This window comes from Oratosquilla oratoria, chromosome 5 (genome assembly GCF_046742065.1).
Source record: "Oratosquilla oratoria isolate Oo_2021 chromosome 5, ASM4674206v1, whole genome shotgun sequence".
Lineage (NCBI taxonomy): Eukaryota > Metazoa > Arthropoda > Malacostraca > Stomatopoda > Squillidae > Oratosquilla > Oratosquilla oratoria.
The window spans coordinates 1,641,809-1,660,820 of NC_134781.1; the positions used below are offsets into that span (position 1 = coordinate 1,641,809).

Sequence of the window (19,012 nt, forward strand, 5' to 3'; positions counted from 1 at the left end):
GAAATTTTTATCTGGAAACAAAGAAGCTTCTGGTCTCAGCCCTGTTACAACATCACTTCGATTACGCTTGTAGCTCTTGGTACAGTAGTCTGAGCAGAAAAAACCAGTCCCGGCTACAGGTTACACAGAACAAGATAATTAGATTCATACTAAACCTACCTCAACGTAGTCATATTGGTATTGAAGAATTTAGCAAGGTAGGAATGTTACCAGTAAAATATTGTGTCCAGCAGCTGAAACTAAACCAGGTTTACAATGTGATTCATAATTCTGCTCCCTCATATGTGAGCTGTAATTTTACATTATCGGCTGAGAACCGAACCCGGAATAGTCAAGAGTCTCTTATCGTACCTCATGCAGGTCCCTTCACCAAAAACAGTTTTCACTTCACAGGTGCTCAACTATGGAACTCACTACCTGTGTCCATTAAGAAGACAAATAGCAAGGTTACCTTCAAGAAAAAAGTCAAGGGTTACTATATGTCTCAGCTATGGACAGAGAACAGCCTTGATTTTGTGTACTACTAGCTTAGTGAGGGATACCTGAATCCATGAGTAATACCATCCATATCTGCGTTCACTCATAACTGTTTCTGACCTCCCCTCCCCCCTTTTTTCAGAAGTTTAGTTAAGCATAACAATGATTGATGTTTACAAATTGGTTTCCACCTTTGTTTTGCCAGTCATAATATGGCATATGCCTCAGGTAGGTTCCGAGAACAGTTATGATCTGACCTCTTTCCTCATTCTCCTTGTTGTTTTACTCATTCGAGTACTGGTCCCCTGTACCCTACCTCTGGTGCTTCAGGTTATAATGTACTACTCATAGTAATTGCCCACTCCGTCCTGAGATTCAGGTAAAATGTTAGATTTAATTAATAGGTAACCCTAGCTGCAGTGTAGGATTCACTATAACTACATGTTTACAGATGTTGAATATTGTAGTATATCATTTAATGATCCTACTCTGACTCACTCATACATGTTGATACAGATGTAGAAAAATGCAATATATTATTAATGGTACTACTCCGATATAGTACTCACTCATACTGTTTTGTTACAGTTTAACATTATTTTGTTGTTCCTTTGATTAATGCAAGGTTCCTTTTGGATGGTGCTCAAATATTCGGACTCAATGTTCCTATGTGTACAAACATTTCAGTAATATTAGCAAATATATAACAATGTTTACGTGTCATATGTGTACTGACTGGTATTACTCATGAGTGTCTCTGGTCCCCTCAACCCCCTATGTATGTTTGTCCGTGTGACTTAATGTAGAAAAATTACCTGATGAGGACCACAATGGAAATAAGCGTTCATGCTTTTTGTGTTATCCTCGGCAATTTACATTTATTATTTCGAACTATGTGTTCTTCTTCTCATTATTAGCACTTCATGTACATTGATTTATTGCCAAATAAAGTCTATCTATCTATTCCAAATATCTAACGAATGTGCCGTTACAAAGACAAAACTAATTTCAAAACAAGCAAGTGATGAATGCCCTCGTATTGATAAGAAACTAAACAACGGATGTCGTCCCCGTCTGTTCTCCTGCCATCATTTAAGATTTTCCCTCCTATAAACCCGAACCTGTTTATGGTTTGTTTTCCACGGAAGTCATAGAGTAAACTGTCGTGTACTTGGAGACAATAAGGAATACTAACACATGTTCGTGTAAATGTCAGTCAAGCTAGATGCACTATCCTAAGTTATCAAAAATATTCCGTCCATTTTTTAATAAATATTGTGTAGATTTGGTATAAGAACGCCCATGAGCACTGCAGAACTGGCGGTCGTTCAAATTTTGGTCGATTCTGGTAGTTTGTTTTGGACGTCTGTATCAAGTAAACAGTAGAATCGCAGAATAAGTTAGAAATTAGTTATTAGGTTTGTTATATCTATGCTCTATCTTATTAGTTATTGAGTTATACCTACTGCCATTATCAGACCATACCTTATAAGTGACCCACGGTCATCTTTACTAATTTTTTTCTAAACTGATGTTTTGTGTACGCCACTAGACCTAGTAAATTACTCCCAACAACCTGTAGAGTTCACCAGAAACATTTGATATATAATAATAAGTTTATTTGGCATTGAATTAATATAACGAAGTGCATATAATGAAAAGTACACATAGTTCCTTAACAAGTTCCTCAAATCTTTCCTATAGTCTATACCAGTTCAGTAAATACCTCTGATGCAATATTGTCCCCAAGGATGAAAGTTTGGTTATGCTGAAATTCCTTTAGCATGATATTTCAGTGTGCACTAATACACAATTATCAGATTTACGGCAAACGAATAGTATGAACTGGCATGGAAAATTGAAGTATAAAGTCCATTATTATTATTTTCGGTAAAATTTTACTTTCAACCATTGTTGGAATATAGCAATACAAAATTAAATAGTAATTTTGTAAATTAAAATGTATGAACGTAATATGCAATTTTGTGTGCGGAAATGAAAATAAAAAAAGTTGCTAAAACAGATTTCTTAAGTAACGAAGTCGTGTACTACGAATGGTACGCCATGTTTGTTATGGTAGACGCCGACGTCGGAGAAATGAAAGGACGATAAATTTGTCTAAACTAAACTAACCTAACCTAACCGGTAAAATTTTACTTTCGACCATTGGAGGAATATAGCCATACAAAAGCTGAGAGAGTAGTTGAAAAGCCCACCAACGTCTCTCACGACGACGACGACGAGGACCAGCCGGATGATATCTAATTTGCAGGTAATGATTTATTAAACACAGGTTAGGTTAGTTTAGTTTAGTTTAGACAAATTTATCGTCCTTTCATTTCTCCGACGTCGGCATCTACCATAACAAACATGGCGTACCATTTGTCGTACACGACTTCGTTACTTTAGATATCTGTTTTAGCAACTTTTTTATTTTCATTTCCGCACAAAATTGCATATTTCGTTCATACATTTTAATTTACAAAATTACTATTTAATTTTGTATTGCTATATTCCTACAATGGTCGAAAGTAAAATTTTACCTTATTTTCTTTACTTTTCTCTCTCAAAATATTTGAGAAACCTGGTCTAATTTTTTTTTTTTTTTTTTTTTTCCCAAATTTCAAACCCAACTAATACGACAGAAAGCCAAATGCATCCAATATTTGGCAGTTATTTTCAAAGGGTAATCAGTTTTACTTTTAAGATAGAAACAAATTATAATCTTGTGATTCATTTTTTTTAAATGATTATTTGAATATATATCACCAAAGATTGTGCTACTTATATCACTTATTCCAAGTAATGATAATGATACCTTAACCTAACTTAAACAAACCTTGGATATGCCATTTAAATGGGACTTCAGTGGAAATAAGCCCCTTATTGGGATTGGTTTTGAGTAACCTTAGTATATTATTATATTTTTACCTGTGACTCGGTCTATATTCTTTATATTTGTTGATTAATTCATTTGTATTGGTTATTGGGTTCAATTACTTGTAATGTGATTTTATACTGAAATAAATGAATCAGAATCTGAACTTCTGTCATGCCTCCTGCTCTATCTCAGGAACAGATTAGAGAAGGTGGTTAATGGATTTACATTTTGACAAGTGATGTATCACTCATCATAGTATTTTGAAAATCAGTGCTATTATTAGTTTCCAATTATTTATGTAATAATTAAAATAAGAGTCAGATTTTGTCATCATTCCCAAAGTTTTCTGAGCCCTTTGCATTGGTTATATTGAATTAGGATAGTTATTGCCAAATATTGACTTGGATTTTGAAAATGCCACTATACTTCCTGTGAAATTGATGAAACATGGGTAAATGAAGATGATAGTATCGCCTAAGTATTGTAAACAATGCACCACATTCAGCCACAGTGGTGGGCCTTATCAGAGAATTTGCCACAACATAATGCCATGTTAAACCAGCCTTCTTTCTTCTCTTTCGTCACTCTTTCTGACACTTAAAATGATGATAAAAGCATATTCTAACTTAACCACCCAACCTAACAACCTAATAAAACTCTCAAAAGCTGAGAATTTAATTATTAAGTGGAATGAAGGATGACCCAAATGCATAGCCTAATTATGACCAGATTCATTGGCGGGCACATTTCTGCAGATCCAAAAGCAGCCAAACCTACCTTGTTTTATGCCATATTTTTTCAGCCATTTATAATTGCATATCAGTTGACAATTTTTTCTACACATTTGGATGTGCTGAGAAACTTTTGTTCTATGGACTTTGTTAACCCCTTCCATATGATGATGCTTACGTAGGCGTCATGAGATCTGAGTGGGTATATAAGGATGCCTGCATATCTTGATTATATTTTGAAGTTGTAGCTGAGTGACCCCTATATTCTGTGAAATGGCTTGATCATATTGTCCGTGGTTATTAATATTCAGAGTAAAAGAGATTGAGTAATACAGCTGTAACTTTAGATTTTATAACATGAGTATTGTGATGCATCATTAAATCATCGTACATCAGGCAGCTGATGCTGCCCATGAGAGTTTGGCATCGTCCAGGAGGTGCTAAGATTGGAGGGAGGGTGGAGGGGAGTGGAGTGTATTTAGGGATGGAATGGGTGGGAATGATTTTATGCCTTTTTCTTTTTGGCTACCTCCCTTGTAAGGGGGAGGAAGCCTTGGTATATGTATGTATGTATATACTACATAACAGTTACACTATAAATGGCTAAAAGTACAAAAAAAAATAATACCTTACAGAAAATAATATCCAATCAAGCGATTCATTGGCCTATTTCTCTCTTTCAGGTGATTATTTAAACCCCCAAGGATCCAACTACCAACTCATACAATGCCACCAAGAAATAGAAAAGGTACCTGTAAATCTCCATATTTTACTCAAAGCTTCAAAGAACTCATGATTGTGAATACAGTGTTTAAGAAAGATGTACATAGGTGTAAATGGGCCAAAGAGGTTGGTGGGAGGATAGTTGAGAAAGTATTAATGGATTATGTATTAATGTGTAAGATGATGTGACTGTGTTCATGGAAGGGATTAGCCGAGTATCTGATCATCTGATGGAAGAGAGATTTAGAGTGGGGTTGAGGGAATCAACTGAGAAGGGAAAGGATAATGAATACCAGGTAAATATGGGAGGTGTGTGACATGTAGCAAAAGAAACAGAATGGATGTATTTCTAGGAGGAAGTTTTGAAGTGTGCAAAAATTGTAGGGGGATGAGATGAATGGATGGGAGCAGAATGAAGGGTAGTGAATAGTAGTATGAAAAAGTGAGTGTGTTAGTGGCTGAAAAGAGGTGTGCATATAAGAAAATTATTCACATACCCCTCCCCTCTCAACTCCCTAGGTGTGAAGGGTCACCTTGCTCTTCCCCTGTCACATTGCTTGGGGCATAAGTATTACAGCATATCTCTTCCACTACATGACTCAGCATATTCAAGAAGAAGATAACATTTTGGCTGTCATGTGGTGATAAACTGGGTGCGGGTGTGTTGATTAAGGATATAACCTAGGATGGATTGAATAAAGACTTATCATCTACATTGTATTTTCATCAACAAGGAACCGAAAACCAGTCAGAAGTCACAAGGGGGAATGGTCGTGGTCGTGGTCGTGGTCGTGGACGTGGACGTGGACGCGGAAGAAGAGGGAGAGCAAGAAATGATAAAGTACCTACTATAAATCTGGATGGAGCAAGTGACAGTGAAGAAAGTGATGAGGAAGAAGAAGAGAATACTATTCAAGATAAAGATGAAACATACCTGAAGATATCCAGGTGAGAAAAAAAAAAAAATTGATTTAGGGTTATTTGTCACCTCTGTTGTTTATGTTTACAGGATGCCCTTGCATAACAGAAGGAAAGTATTCTTTTAAAAAATGTATCGTGATTTTTTTGTAATCTACCCTCTCTTATCACACAAAAGACACTGAACACCTCATCTCATATTGACCTTCCCTACCTATACCCAGACAGCAACTCAGTATTTCTGAATTGAGTGACTTATGGGCCAATACATTGGCAGTTACCTGGAAGCCCCCTACACCACCCTTCATCCATTCAAGAAATTTGAAGAGTAAACACAAAGAACATCACCTCGGTGTATCATTTCCTCATCCATGTACAACCACTCTCCGTTCACTCTATCCCTTGCAGCACTCTTCCTAGCTTGAACATTCTAGTTCATCACCTCATCCATCCACTTCATTCTTAGTCTTCCCCATAAGTTTTTGCTCATCTTTCTATATTCATTCTTACCATATACCCAAATCATCTCATCATTCTTTGGTCAACCCTATCTGCCAGCTATCTTTCCACCCCTGCTTTCTATCTCCTACACTTTTCTAATTCTATCCATCCTCTATTAGAAATTACGTAAAAGATGACGTCATATTGAACTCATTTATTGAACTCTGGAGGTTTAATTTCATTAAAGTAATAAATTATGTATATTTAAATTATTGAATAAAATCTGAATAATTAATAATTTTAATGATCAATTGCTACTGATAATTTGTAGTCTATTGAAAAATTTAAATATTTGAAATAAATACCGAAAATTCTGGTCGGTGAAAAGGTAAACAATGATCGAGTTAAATATAGATATTGCTTACTGCTAGCTGCTGGCTTCATTCAAATCTCTGATTCTGTGAAATTAAGACGCTGAGAATTTGTGTCAACTAAAATTACTGTAAATCAATTTCGGAGGAACATTTACTCCCAACTGTAAAGAGAAACCTCTCTTTAAAACAAAAGAGGATTACATCACAATCTAAAATAACAGTTGGATAGATTCAATAAGGCGAAAGAGAGTAAGTACGTACTCGGCCGAGTTAAAACCAGTCTCTCGAAAAGTCTTCGCCTTTTCAATAAATTATATCTAAATATCAAGAAGAAGGTAAGATTGAACTTTCTCATTTTGAATTAGTCTAACTAAAGTAAGAAATTGTTTGGATGAGGAAAACAGATCCTTTTCCAATACCTCATAGCCTCCATCATACCTCTTAAACATTTTATCTTCTTTCAACCCCCTTGAAATTCAAAGTCTGTTCCACACATTGCTCTGGCCACAATCACTTCCTCACAGTATGCTTTTGTGTTTATCCCTTGGATAATTATTTCTTTTGCCACACTCGAGTCTTTGTTCTTTTCATGTGGTAAAACCATGCTGACACATACTGATCTACCCAGTGCAACATCTCCCTTCCCACCTGTTCTTTGCCTTACCTCCATATTTCTCACTCTATCCATTCTTGTAACACCTGTCAATCTCATACCCTCTCAGAAGCATTCAGACTCCTCATCCAGTCAGTGTTAATGACAATACAAACATGACTTAAGGGAACTTAAAAAAGGCATGTGTATTGAAGTACATACATATACCAAGGGCTTTTTCCCCCTTACAAGGGAGGTAGCCAAAGTCAAAGACATATATCTACTTCCATTCATTTTATCCCCACATACTCCTCTCCTATTCACTACCTCTCCCTCCCTCTTTTCTTGGCTCCTCCTGGATGATGGATCATCCTTGTATCTCACCTATTGCCCTGGGTTAGAAGCAATGCAGCAAGACACAGCACATCCATAGCAAGGCTGCTTCATTTAATCAGTGACCCCCTCCCCTCTCTGTCCCCACATGCAGAAAAAGAGATGGGGAGAAATCCCTTAGACATAGAGATATTAGATATAGTAATGCATTAAGGAATCGTGAAGTAAATGATTTAATGGAAGAAATCATAGATTTAAAATTGGATTATCAAGCGGTTCTTAGAGAATTGATTACTTAGGGAAAGAGTAATGAGCAAACGATCAAAGAATTAGGTGACCTACAGAGTGAAATTGAAATCCTAAAAAGAGAAAATGAAAGAATGAAAAATGAGGACAAAAATAAAAATACATACACACATATACCAAGGCTTTTCCCCCCTTACAAGGCAGGGAGCCAAAAAGGAAAAGGCATAAAATCATTCCCACCCATTCCATCCCTGAATACACTCCACACCCCTCCACCCTCCCTCTTATCTTAGCACCTCCTGGATGACGGGTCATCCCTGCACCTTGTCCACTGCCCTGGGTCAGAAGCATTGTCGCAAGACACAGCACATCCACAGCAAGGCCGCTTCATTAAATCGGCGACCCCCCCCCCCTTCGTCCCCCATATAATGGAGAAGACGGGGAGAAATCCCTTCGGGCTGCGTCAAAATTTGCTCACACATACTACCTCACCCCCCATCCCCCTGCCCATTCCAACTCATGCATCACAACATCATCCATATACAACCATAGAGGAAAACTCTGTTCAAAGAGAAATGGTGACACTTTTATACTACGACTGTCCCTCCGTTATGCTGTCCCCCAACCCTTTGTTACTTTCCTGTACAATTTCTCTGAATATTCATTTCCTTTTTTGCCTGCCTTCCCTGTGGTGGGGGAAAAGAATACTGCCACCAAGTAATTCCACTTGGATCGTAAGAGGCGAGAAGAAAGGGACGGGGATTGGGACTAGACATCCTTCTCCTTGTAGCCCCACAGGGGACATTCCTAAAAGAAAAAAAAAAGAAAAATGAAGAATTGAAAAAGGTCAAAGAACAATTACCCGGTACAAGCAGTGACCGGAAAGGTGGAAGAGTCAATCAAAGAAATAGACCTCACTGAAATAAAAAATCAATGGAAACAAGAACAGGAAATAAAAAAAAATCCTTTAGTGAAATAGTACAAAAACAGATGGAGGAAAATACAAAAGAAACAGTCATAAAAGTGATCAAAGAAAAGGGAAATTGGGTGACAGTTGACAAAGGTAAGTACTTTGTGGTCCATGGTATCCAGGAAAAATATGATATGTATAGATACCAGAGAGAAAAGGAGGAGGATATAGCTAAGGAAATTTTGAAAGAAATAAAGGATGAATGACAAAATCTCTATAAAGAAATTTATGAAATCCACAGAATAGGCAAATATTCAAAAGAAAAACAACATAGACTGCTGAAAATAAAACTAAGAACTCAAATGATAGCAGAGGAGATATTATCAAAAGCAGTTAAATTGGCAAACAGCAAGAAATTCAAACATATATGGATACAAAAGGAAATGAGTGACGAGGAAAAAAAGAAAGACAAAGCTCTCAGAATTGAAGCCAATGACAGAAATGAGAAAAGAACAGAGATAGAAAAAAAAAACAAGTCTTTTTGGAGAGTGATGAACTTGAGACTGAAAAAAGGGTACATCAAAAAAATGAAAACTTAAACCAAAAAAGGAAGGGTAATATAAAACTAAAGGTGGCATACACAAATATCAATGGCATGATCTCTGGAATCAGTGAACTAGATGACTATCTAGAAATGGAAAAACCTGACATCATGGGAAATGTGGAGACAAAAATGGAAGGAAATATATCAACAAGCATAGTGGGACAAGGTCTATACAACCATTGGGTGAAAAATAGAACAGAAAAGCAGGGAGGAGATGTCATGATAATGACCAAAAATTGTCTAAATGTGACAAAAATAAATGAAGGCCAAGGCAATGTAGAATTAATTATGATCAAAATTGTAAACAAAAGGATGAAAGGCAGAAAATTTGTTGTAGTGTATGTACCACCAAAAACAGGCTTGGTCGGATAGTGAACATTCTAAATTACTGGAAGACACAATGAATGCGCTAAATGAGTTACTAAAAGAGGATGGAAACATAGTAATCATGGGCAATTTTAATGCAAAGGATATAATCTGGGAAAAAATGATTGTAAAAGGGGGAGATGATTATTAGAGCAACATCCTACTAGATATGACCATCAAATACACCCTAACTCAATGGGTTAAGGAAAATACTAGATATAGAAACAATGAGGAACCGTCAAAACTAGACTTAATATTAACTTCTGAACCAGATATTGTGAACAAAATGGAGTACAAAACACCAATTGGAAAGAGTGACCATGTACTAATAGAGTTTGAATTAAAAGAACAGAACAAGTAGGTAGAAACGATAAGCATAGAGAAGGAAGATTAATGTACAATAAAACGAATTTTGAAAAACTAAGAAAAAATTTCCAAAACACTAATTGCGACAAAATTTCCAAAGAGGAAACAAAGATGGAAGACAAATGGAACATATTCAAAGAAAAGTACAAGGAAGAAATTGACAAATATGTACCAAAAAAGAAACAAAAAGAGATTTATATAACGTGTTGGTATAACAAAAGCTGCAGTGAGGCTAGAGACAGAAGAGACAAAGCCTGGAAAAAGGTGAAAAAAGAAAAAAACATCCAAATGGCAAACATATATAAAACTTAGGAATGAATATGTGAATATATGCAGGAAAGAAAAAAGTAATTATGAAAAAGATATAATAGACAAATGTTATGATCAACCCAAACTCTTTTACAGATATATAAATGAAAAACTAAAGGATAAACATGAAATAGTGAAATTGTGTGGAGGAGATAAAGAATATATAGAAGATACAGAAATGGCAGAAGTCATGATCAGACATTTCAGGTCAGTTTTTACAATTAAGAGCTCACAATTTTGGGAAGATAGAAAACAAGAAAGATCACCCAAAATGAAAGAAATAAAGGTAACACAAAAAAGAAATAAGAGAGCAAATAAAAAACCTAGAAGTCAGGAAATCGCATGGACCAGATGGAATTGCAAATTGTATACTGAAAGAGTGTATAGATGAACTGACAGACAAACTGTACAAGGTACCACATAAAAAATTAATAAGAAAATTTTAAATAATAGGAGGAATACAGGGTAAGCTGCTAGAATGGATGAAGGACTTCTTAATTGGAAGAAAAATGAGAGTGGTACTTAGAGACAAAAATTCGAACTGGGAAGATGTGAAAAGTGGCGTCCCGCAAGGCTCTGTATTGGCCCCTTTAATGTTTGCCATATATATAAATGATATGGATGAGGAAGTAAATTGTTACATGAACTTCTTTGCTGATGATGCCAAATTACTTAACCTCTTCACTCCGGGGCACATCGCACATCTGGCAGCATTAGCTGCCCGACATGCGATGTTGCATCATAATAATCACATTATAAAAAATAAAGTCAGTGCTCAATCATTCGTTCTCTTTCACCTGTGTATTTTGATAACCATAGAAAATATGATGAAGCCAGTTTAGAGAGAATGAAGGTTACGTAGGTACGACTACAATAAATATAATCAAGATGGCAACGTCGGCATCATCGAGTACCCACTTGCTCCTCATGCCACCTAAGTAGGCATCACTGTATGGAAGTGGTTAAGAGAGTAAAAACGGAAGAAGATTGTAGATCGCTACAAGAAGACCTAGACAAAATATGGGAATGGAGTCAGAAATGTGAGATGAGCTTCAACATTAAGAAATGTAGCATAATAGAATTTGGAAAAAGCAAAAATAGAGTATCGGGTCAATACAAAATTGGAAACAAAGAAGTAAAAAAAAGTCAATTCAGAAAGGGACCTGGGAGTAATCATCTTAAGCGACTTGACACCTGAGAAACATGTCGACAAATTATTTGGAGAGACTTTTAACTTACTAAGATCAATGAAAGTGGCCTTCGACTACATAGATGAGGAGATGGCTAAAAAAATAGTGGTTACACTGATAAGACCTAAACTAGAATATGCCGCAACATTGTGGGCACCCAGCACAAAGAAGAACATAATAAAATTAGAAAGAATCCAAAGAGCAGTGACAAAAATGGCACCTACACTGGCAAATCTGACATATTAACAAAGATTGGAGAAACTACATCTGTCAACACTGTAACAGAGAAGAGAAAGAGCATTTACAGAATTATGAAAGGGATGGAAATCCTCGATAGAGATGACTTATTAAAGTGGGAGAGAAGAGAAACAAAAGGACATGAAAAGAAACTAAAGAAGGACACTTATAGAAGAGACCTGAAAAAGAATAGCTTCCCAAATAGAGTGATTGATGTCTGGAACAAACTGAAAGGAGAAACAGTAAATGTCAAAACTATACACAATTTTAACCCCTTCCATACGGTGACGCCTACTTAGGCATCATGAGGAGCAAGTGGGTACGCGAGACTGCCATATCAGTGTCTTGATTATATTTATTGTAGTTGTACCTGCGTAACCCCCATACTCTGTAAACTGGCTTCATCATATTTTCTATGGTTATCAAAATTCACGGGTGAAAGAGAACAAGCATTACAGGGGTTACTTTATTTTTTATAATGCGAGTATTATGACGCAACATCACACATCTGGCAGCTAATGCTGCCCGTGAGATTTTGGCCCGGAGTGAAGAGGTTCAGAATAAACTAGATGCGGAGAGATATAAATACTGGTCACTACGAGCATAGCTCTCGTCCTGTAAAATACAACTAGGTAAATACATACTCCTTAACCCCTCCATCCCCCACCCACTCCTTTCCATGCATCAGTATCATCCATACACAAGCATTCTCCACTCACCCTTATCTTCCGTCTTCTCCCTTCCTTCCTCAACAGACATCCCCCTTTTTCCCCAACCGTCCATCTCATCCATGGTTGCCCCCTCATGACTCCATCAACCTCTGCCTTCCACACTTCTTTACTAATCTTTCCTCACCCATTCATTCCATGTGTCCAAACCATCCAAATACTCTTACATCAACCATATCTCCCAACTCCTTTTCCACCCCCCACTCTCCTCCACCTTGTTTCTCATTATCCAGCCTAGTAACCCCTACCATACTTCTTGGACATTTCATCTCAGCCAAACAAACACACACACACACACATATATATATATACAGTAGAAGCCCAATTTAACGAACTAATTCAGCCAAGGTCCAGTCCGCTAAATTGAATTTTCCGTTAAATTGAGCGAGTGAGCGTTGGTGTAACAGTGTTGCCAGAGCAGATTATAAAAATGATACATACCTAAAAATTCCCTAGTGTACACACACACACATACAGTATATATATTATTGTAAGTGAATTATAGGCAGCACAATCGTGAATTGCAAAAGAACAGCAACATGCAGTAATTTGTTGCAACATGTGTGTGTGTGTGTCGTGTAACAATGATATGAGCTGTGTGAATTTCGCGGAATATTAGTCATAGCTTCGTGTTTGGTTCGATGTACATAATTCTAGCAATTAATAGGACTGGGCAGTTGGTTTTTGGATAGTGAGCATTATTGTTGTGTTGTTGCAGAAAACGTAGTTCGTTGTTATAGAAGTGTTTTTCGTGGTGATTACTCTCACGTACTGATTTTGAATTTTCCCATCAACTTACTGTTTCATTATTTTGTTTTCCTATTATACTGTCTATTTCTACTTGAATATATTTCTGCTACAATTATACTTTATACATATACTGAATTATATATTATTGTATATATATTATAGTTCTTATATATATATATATATATATATATATATATATATATATTTATATAACTCCAAAGTGCTAAATTATAAATTTTTCCTTGACTCCACCACCACAATCTGGTAACATCTGGTAACATTGGACTCTGAGACACACACGTGGCCAGTTGACGGAAAATGCTCAACTTAGCTTACCGTTCCCGCTAAATTGAGCTATTTCTGTAGATGCGCGTCTGGCCAGCTAGTGGAAAATGGTCAACTTAGCAGACCATTTCTGCTAAGTTGAGCATTTTCATTATTGCTATTTGCAGTTCGCTAATTTGAGCTTCTGCTAAATTGAGATTCGTTAAATCGGGCTTCTACTGTATATATATATATATATATATACACATACATATATATACATACATACATATACCAAAGGCTTTTTCCCCCCTTTCAAGGGAGATAGCCAAAAAAACAAAGGCGTAAATATCACTCCCACCCATTCCCTCCCTAATGCACTCCACTCCCCTCCACCCTCTTTGCTCCCTCTTATCTTGGCACCTTCTGGATGATGGGTCATCCCTGCATCCTGTCCACTGCCCTGGGTCAGAAGCAGTGTCACAAGACACAGCACTTCCACAGCAAGGTTGCTTCATTAAATCGGCGACCCCCCCCTCTCCGTCCCCTCATACAGAGAAGAAGACGGGGAGAAATCCCTTTGGGCTGCATCAAATTTTTCTCACACATACTACCTCACCCCCCCATCCCCCACTCATGCATCACAGCATCATCCATATACAACCATTCTCCATTCACCCCTGTCTTCTGTCCTCTCCCATCCTTCCTCAACAGACATTCCCCTCTTCCCCAAAGACCCTTTTACCCCATCCATCTCATCCAAGGTTGCCCCCTCATGTTCACTCCTTCCACATCTGCCCTCCACACCTTTTACTAGTCTTTCTTCACTCATTCTTTCCATGTGTCCAATCCATCCCAATACTCTTTCATCCACCCTATCTCCTAACTCCCTTTCCACCCCCGTTCTCCTCACATCCTCATTTCTCACTCTATCCAGCTCAGTAACCCCTATCATACTTCTCAGACACCATCTCAAACACATTCAAACTCCTTCTCTCTTCCTCTCTTATATTCCATGTTTCTGCCCCCATACAGTGCTGTCAGCACAATCATTCCTTCATGCAATCTCCTCTTAGCATCCATTCCCAAATGTCGATTTCTCATTACACTTTTTAATCCACCAAGGCATTTACTTCTCTCAATCTACACCCTACCTCCACCTCCACTCCCTTTCCTGCCACATTTGCACCCAAGTATCTGAAACTATCCACTTCCTCCAGTCTCTCTCCCTTAATACTCACTTCCAGTCTGCTGCCAACTTCACCCCTTGTACATCTCATCACCTTACATTTACCCACATTTATCTTCAACTTCCTTCTTTCACACACTCTCCCAATCTCTGTCACTAACTTCCTCAATCCATCCTCTGATCCTGCTACAAGCACAGTGTCGTCTGCAAACAACAGCTGGCTCACTTCCCACTTTTCTCCATTTTCTTTAACCATCTCCAATCCTTGACCCACCACCCTTGCATTTACCTCTCACACCACCCCATCCATGTATAAATTGAACAGCCAGGGCGACATAACACATCCCTGACAAAGTCCAACCTTTACCTCAAACCACTCACTCTCTCACTTTCTAATCCTGACATACGCTCTACTACTCTTGTAAAAACTCTTGACAGCTCCTAAGAGCTTTCCTCCTATCCCGTATATCTGCAAACCTCCCACAGTGCCTTCCTGTCTACTCTGTCATAAGTCTTTTCCAGATCCATAAAAGCCCAAAAAATATCCATACCTTTTCCTTTAACTTTCTCACATATCTGTCTTACCACAAAAATCTAATCTGTGCAACATTTACCTGTCCTAAACCCACACTGTTCCTCACCAATTACTCCCTCTGTTCCTCTTCTAATCATCTCAATCAAGATCCTCCCATAAGCCTTCCCAACTACACTTAACAAGCTAATCCCTCTGAAACTACTACACTCACACTTGTCCCCTTTTCCCTTGTAAAGGGGAACTATACAGGCACTCCTCCAGTCCTTCGGCACTCTACCATCTCTTAAACAAACTTTAAATAACCTCACCAGTCAGTCCACATTCACTGTACCTCCTTTTTTCAGACATTCTGCATGACATCCATCCAGACTAGGTGCCTTACCTGCTCTCATCATCTTAACAACTGCCTTTACTTCATCCTTACTTATATCTCCTCCATTTTCCTCACTCATCACTCATTTTCTTAGCACTTCCCACCGCAACTAACTTTCCCTCCCTATCGTCCTTCACATTTAACAACTCCCTAAAATACTCTGCCCATATTCCTCTTACTGCTTTCTCTTCCATTATCATCTCTCCATCTACATCTTTTATCTTTTCTTCTCTACTTGATTCGCTCCTCTTCCTCTCTTAATTTCTTTCCAAAACATCTTTTTATTACTTTCAAAGTTTTCTGTCGTACTCTTACCGCATTTCACATCTCTCCTCTTTGCCTCCTTTATCTTATGCTTTACTTCTCTTTTCTTTGTACCTCTCTCCCTTGTCCTATTTTGTAACCAATCTGTGAAAGCTTGCTTCTTCTCTTCTACAACCTTCTTTGTTTCCTCATCCCACCACTCACTACCCTTCCTTCTATTTCCTCCTGTCCTTGTTCCACATACCATCTTTGCACACCTTGTGACTCCCTCCTTAAACCATCCCCATTCCTCCTCCACTCCTAGTTCTACTCCATCTTTCACTACCTCCCACTCCTCTCTCAGCTTCTTCTTGTACTCCTTCTCCTTTTCTTTCTCATTTAAGCAGTTCACTCTAAGCACCTCCCTACCTTTTGTCCTTTTCCTTTCTCCATCTATCCTCCACTCTCAAGTTACCTCCCACCAAAAAATGATCTGATATTCCCCCACTCTCTCCCCTTAGAACATGTACATCCTTAATTCTTCCTATTATACTCTCATCTACCACTACATAGTCCATTAATGTTCTATCTACCACCCTTCCATCCACCACCCTCTCCCATGTGTACTTATGCTTGACTTTCTTCCGAAACACTGTATTTGCTATCATGAACTCTCTTTCTAGACATATCTCTACCATCAACTTTCCACTATGATTCTTTACTGGAACTCCACATTTCCCAACCACTTTGTCTATTGGTTCATTTCCTACCCTAACATTAAGGTCTCCCAATACTACTACATTGACGTTTCTCCCTTATCTATCTATGCACTCATTTAAATCTATCCAAAAAGCCTCCCTTTCTTTTACACTCTTCTCAATACCAGGCCCATATGCACTTACAAAAACCCACATCTCCTTACCCAGTTTCACTTTCATCCACATTAACCTTGAAGAAACCTCCTTCCACTCCACTACACGTTTACCTATCTATTCACTTACAAGTATAGCCACCCCTTCTTTCCCTCGCCCTCTCTTCACTCCTGAGAACCTCCCAACTACACTCTCAAACTCGAACTCACCCCCTCCCTCTCAACTTAGTTTCACTCAAAGCCAACACATCCATCTTTCTTCTCACAAACACACTACTTATCTCTTCCCCCTTTTACTCTCATCTGCATTACATCCATGCACACTAAAAGACCCAAACCTTAGGGTACTGGTTGGAAAACTCCTAGACCATCTTATGCCTTTACTTTTTTTAGGAATGCCCCCTGTGGGGATACAGGGAGAAGGATGCCTAGTTCTAATCCCCGTCCCATTTTTCTCGCCTCTTACGATTCAAGTGGGAATACTTGGTGGTAGCATCCTGTCCCCCACCACAGGGTAGGCGAAACAAGGAAATGTATACTCAGAAAAATGGTACAGGAGAGCAACAAGGGGTTGGGGGACAGCATAACGGAGGGACAGTAGCAGTATAATAAAAGTGTCATCATTTCTCTGTGAACAGAGTCCTCCTCTATCACAGACAAAATTATGTGTGGCTCTGGTCTGTAGGGGCACCCCAGATAGACCCTAAAGTATCAACTACATGCTACTTTCCCACAACAACATGCAGCCAATACCCCAGACAGGGCATATATATGTGTGTGTGTGTTTACCTAGTTGTACCTAGTTGTATTTTACGGGAAGGGGAGCTATGCTCGTGGTGTCCCGTCTTCATATCTCATTTTATCTAAACTATTTTTAAATTCATGTATTGTTTTTGCACACACCACTTTCTCATCTAACTTGTTCCAACTGTCTATTACTCTGTGAGGAAAGCTGTTCTTTTTCAGATCTCTTCTATAGCTGTCTTTCTTTATTTTCTTTCTGTGTCCTCTTGTATTTCTATCATCCCATTTTATTAGATTCTCTCTGTCAATAATTTCTATGCCTTTCATGATTCTGTAAATAGCTATCAAATCTCCTCTCTTCTTTGCTCTAGTGTCTGTAGTTCAAGTTTTGCTAGTCTCTCTTCATATGATAGTTTTGAGAGTGTTGGTGCCAATTTTGTAATTGCTCTTTGTATTCTTTCAATTTTTTAATACATTTTTTTACTTGGTGACCACATCGTTGCTGCATATTCCAATCTTGGTCTTATCAGTGATTAGAATTTTCTTCACCATTTCTTCATCCAGGTATGTAAATGCCACTTTGATTGTTCTTATTAAATTATAAGTTTCTCCAAAAATCTTATTTATATGTTTCTCAGGTGACATATTATTCATAACAATGACTCCCAGGTCCTTCTCATTTTCTACTTTTTTTATTCCTTCTCCCAATTTATATGATCCTGTTATTCTGTTTTTGCTTTTTCCAAATTCCATTATACTACACTTTTTAGTGTTGAACTCCATCTCCCACTTCCTACTCCATTCCCAGACTTTATTTAGATCACTCTGTAGTGACTCACAATCTTCTTCTGTGTTCACTTTTTTTAATAGTTTTACATCATCTGCAAAGAAGCTCATATAACTTTCAATTTCTTCATCCATATCATTAATATATATAGCAAACATTATTGGGGCCAGAACTGTTCCTTGTGGAACACCACTTATTACTTCATCCCATTTTGAGTGTTTGTCTCTTATCACTACTCTCATTTTTCTTTCTTGTAGAAAGTCTTCCATCCATTTAAGCAGTTTGCCCTGTATTCCTCCTTCAGTTTCTAATTTCTTAAGCAACTTCTTATGCGGTACTTTGTCAAAAGCTTTTTTTAGGTCTAGAAATGCACAATCAGCCCATCCATCTCTTTCTTGTATTATATCTATTAGCCTTGAATAGAAACATATTAAATTGGTGACGCATGATCGTCCTTGTCTGAATGATATTTTACCCATCTACTTTTGACAATTCTTTCACAATCTTTTGCTATTGTACTTGTTAGAGAGACTGGTCTATAGTTGGTAGGGTCTTCTTTGTTTCCCCCTTTATATATAGGTACTATATTTGCTTTTTTCCAATCTTCTGGAACTTTTCCTTCTTTCAAGGAACTGTTTATTATGCTATGTATTTTGTGTGCCAGTTCATTCCTGCATTCTTTCAAAATCCAGTTTGCTATTTCATCTGGTCCATGTGATTTTCTGACATCAAGATTACTCAAGTGTTTCATTATTTCATTCTTTGTTACTTCTATTTTTTTCATAGGGGGGACTTTCTCTTTCCATTCGATCTCTTCAGGTTGTATGTTC

The 19,012-nt window shown here is 37.7% G+C and overlaps 1 protein-coding gene across 5 annotated transcripts in view; it reads left to right on the forward strand.

The window, feature by feature from the left end:
- The first annotated feature begins 1,555 nt into the window (after positions 1–1,555).
- Positions 1,556–19,012, forward strand: part of LOC143025320 (uncharacterized) — a 39,318-nt gene continuing 21,861 nt past the window's right edge. Inside the window, exons 1-3 of one of the 5 annotated variants that reach the window (XM_076184798.1) lie at positions 1,556–1,607; positions 4,773–4,837; positions 5,547–5,760. In XM_076184798.1, the coding sequence (XP_076040913.1) occupies positions 4,816–4,837; positions 5,547–5,760 (236 nt within the window). In that variant the 5' untranslated portion in view covers positions 1,556–1,607; positions 4,773–4,815. Of the gene's footprint in view, positions 1,689–1,769; positions 1,896–2,620; positions 2,750–4,772; positions 4,838–5,546; positions 5,761–19,012 lie in introns of those variants that run through there. The other 4 variants (XM_076184795.1, XM_076184794.1, XM_076184797.1 and 1 more) reach the window with 4 other exon arrangements.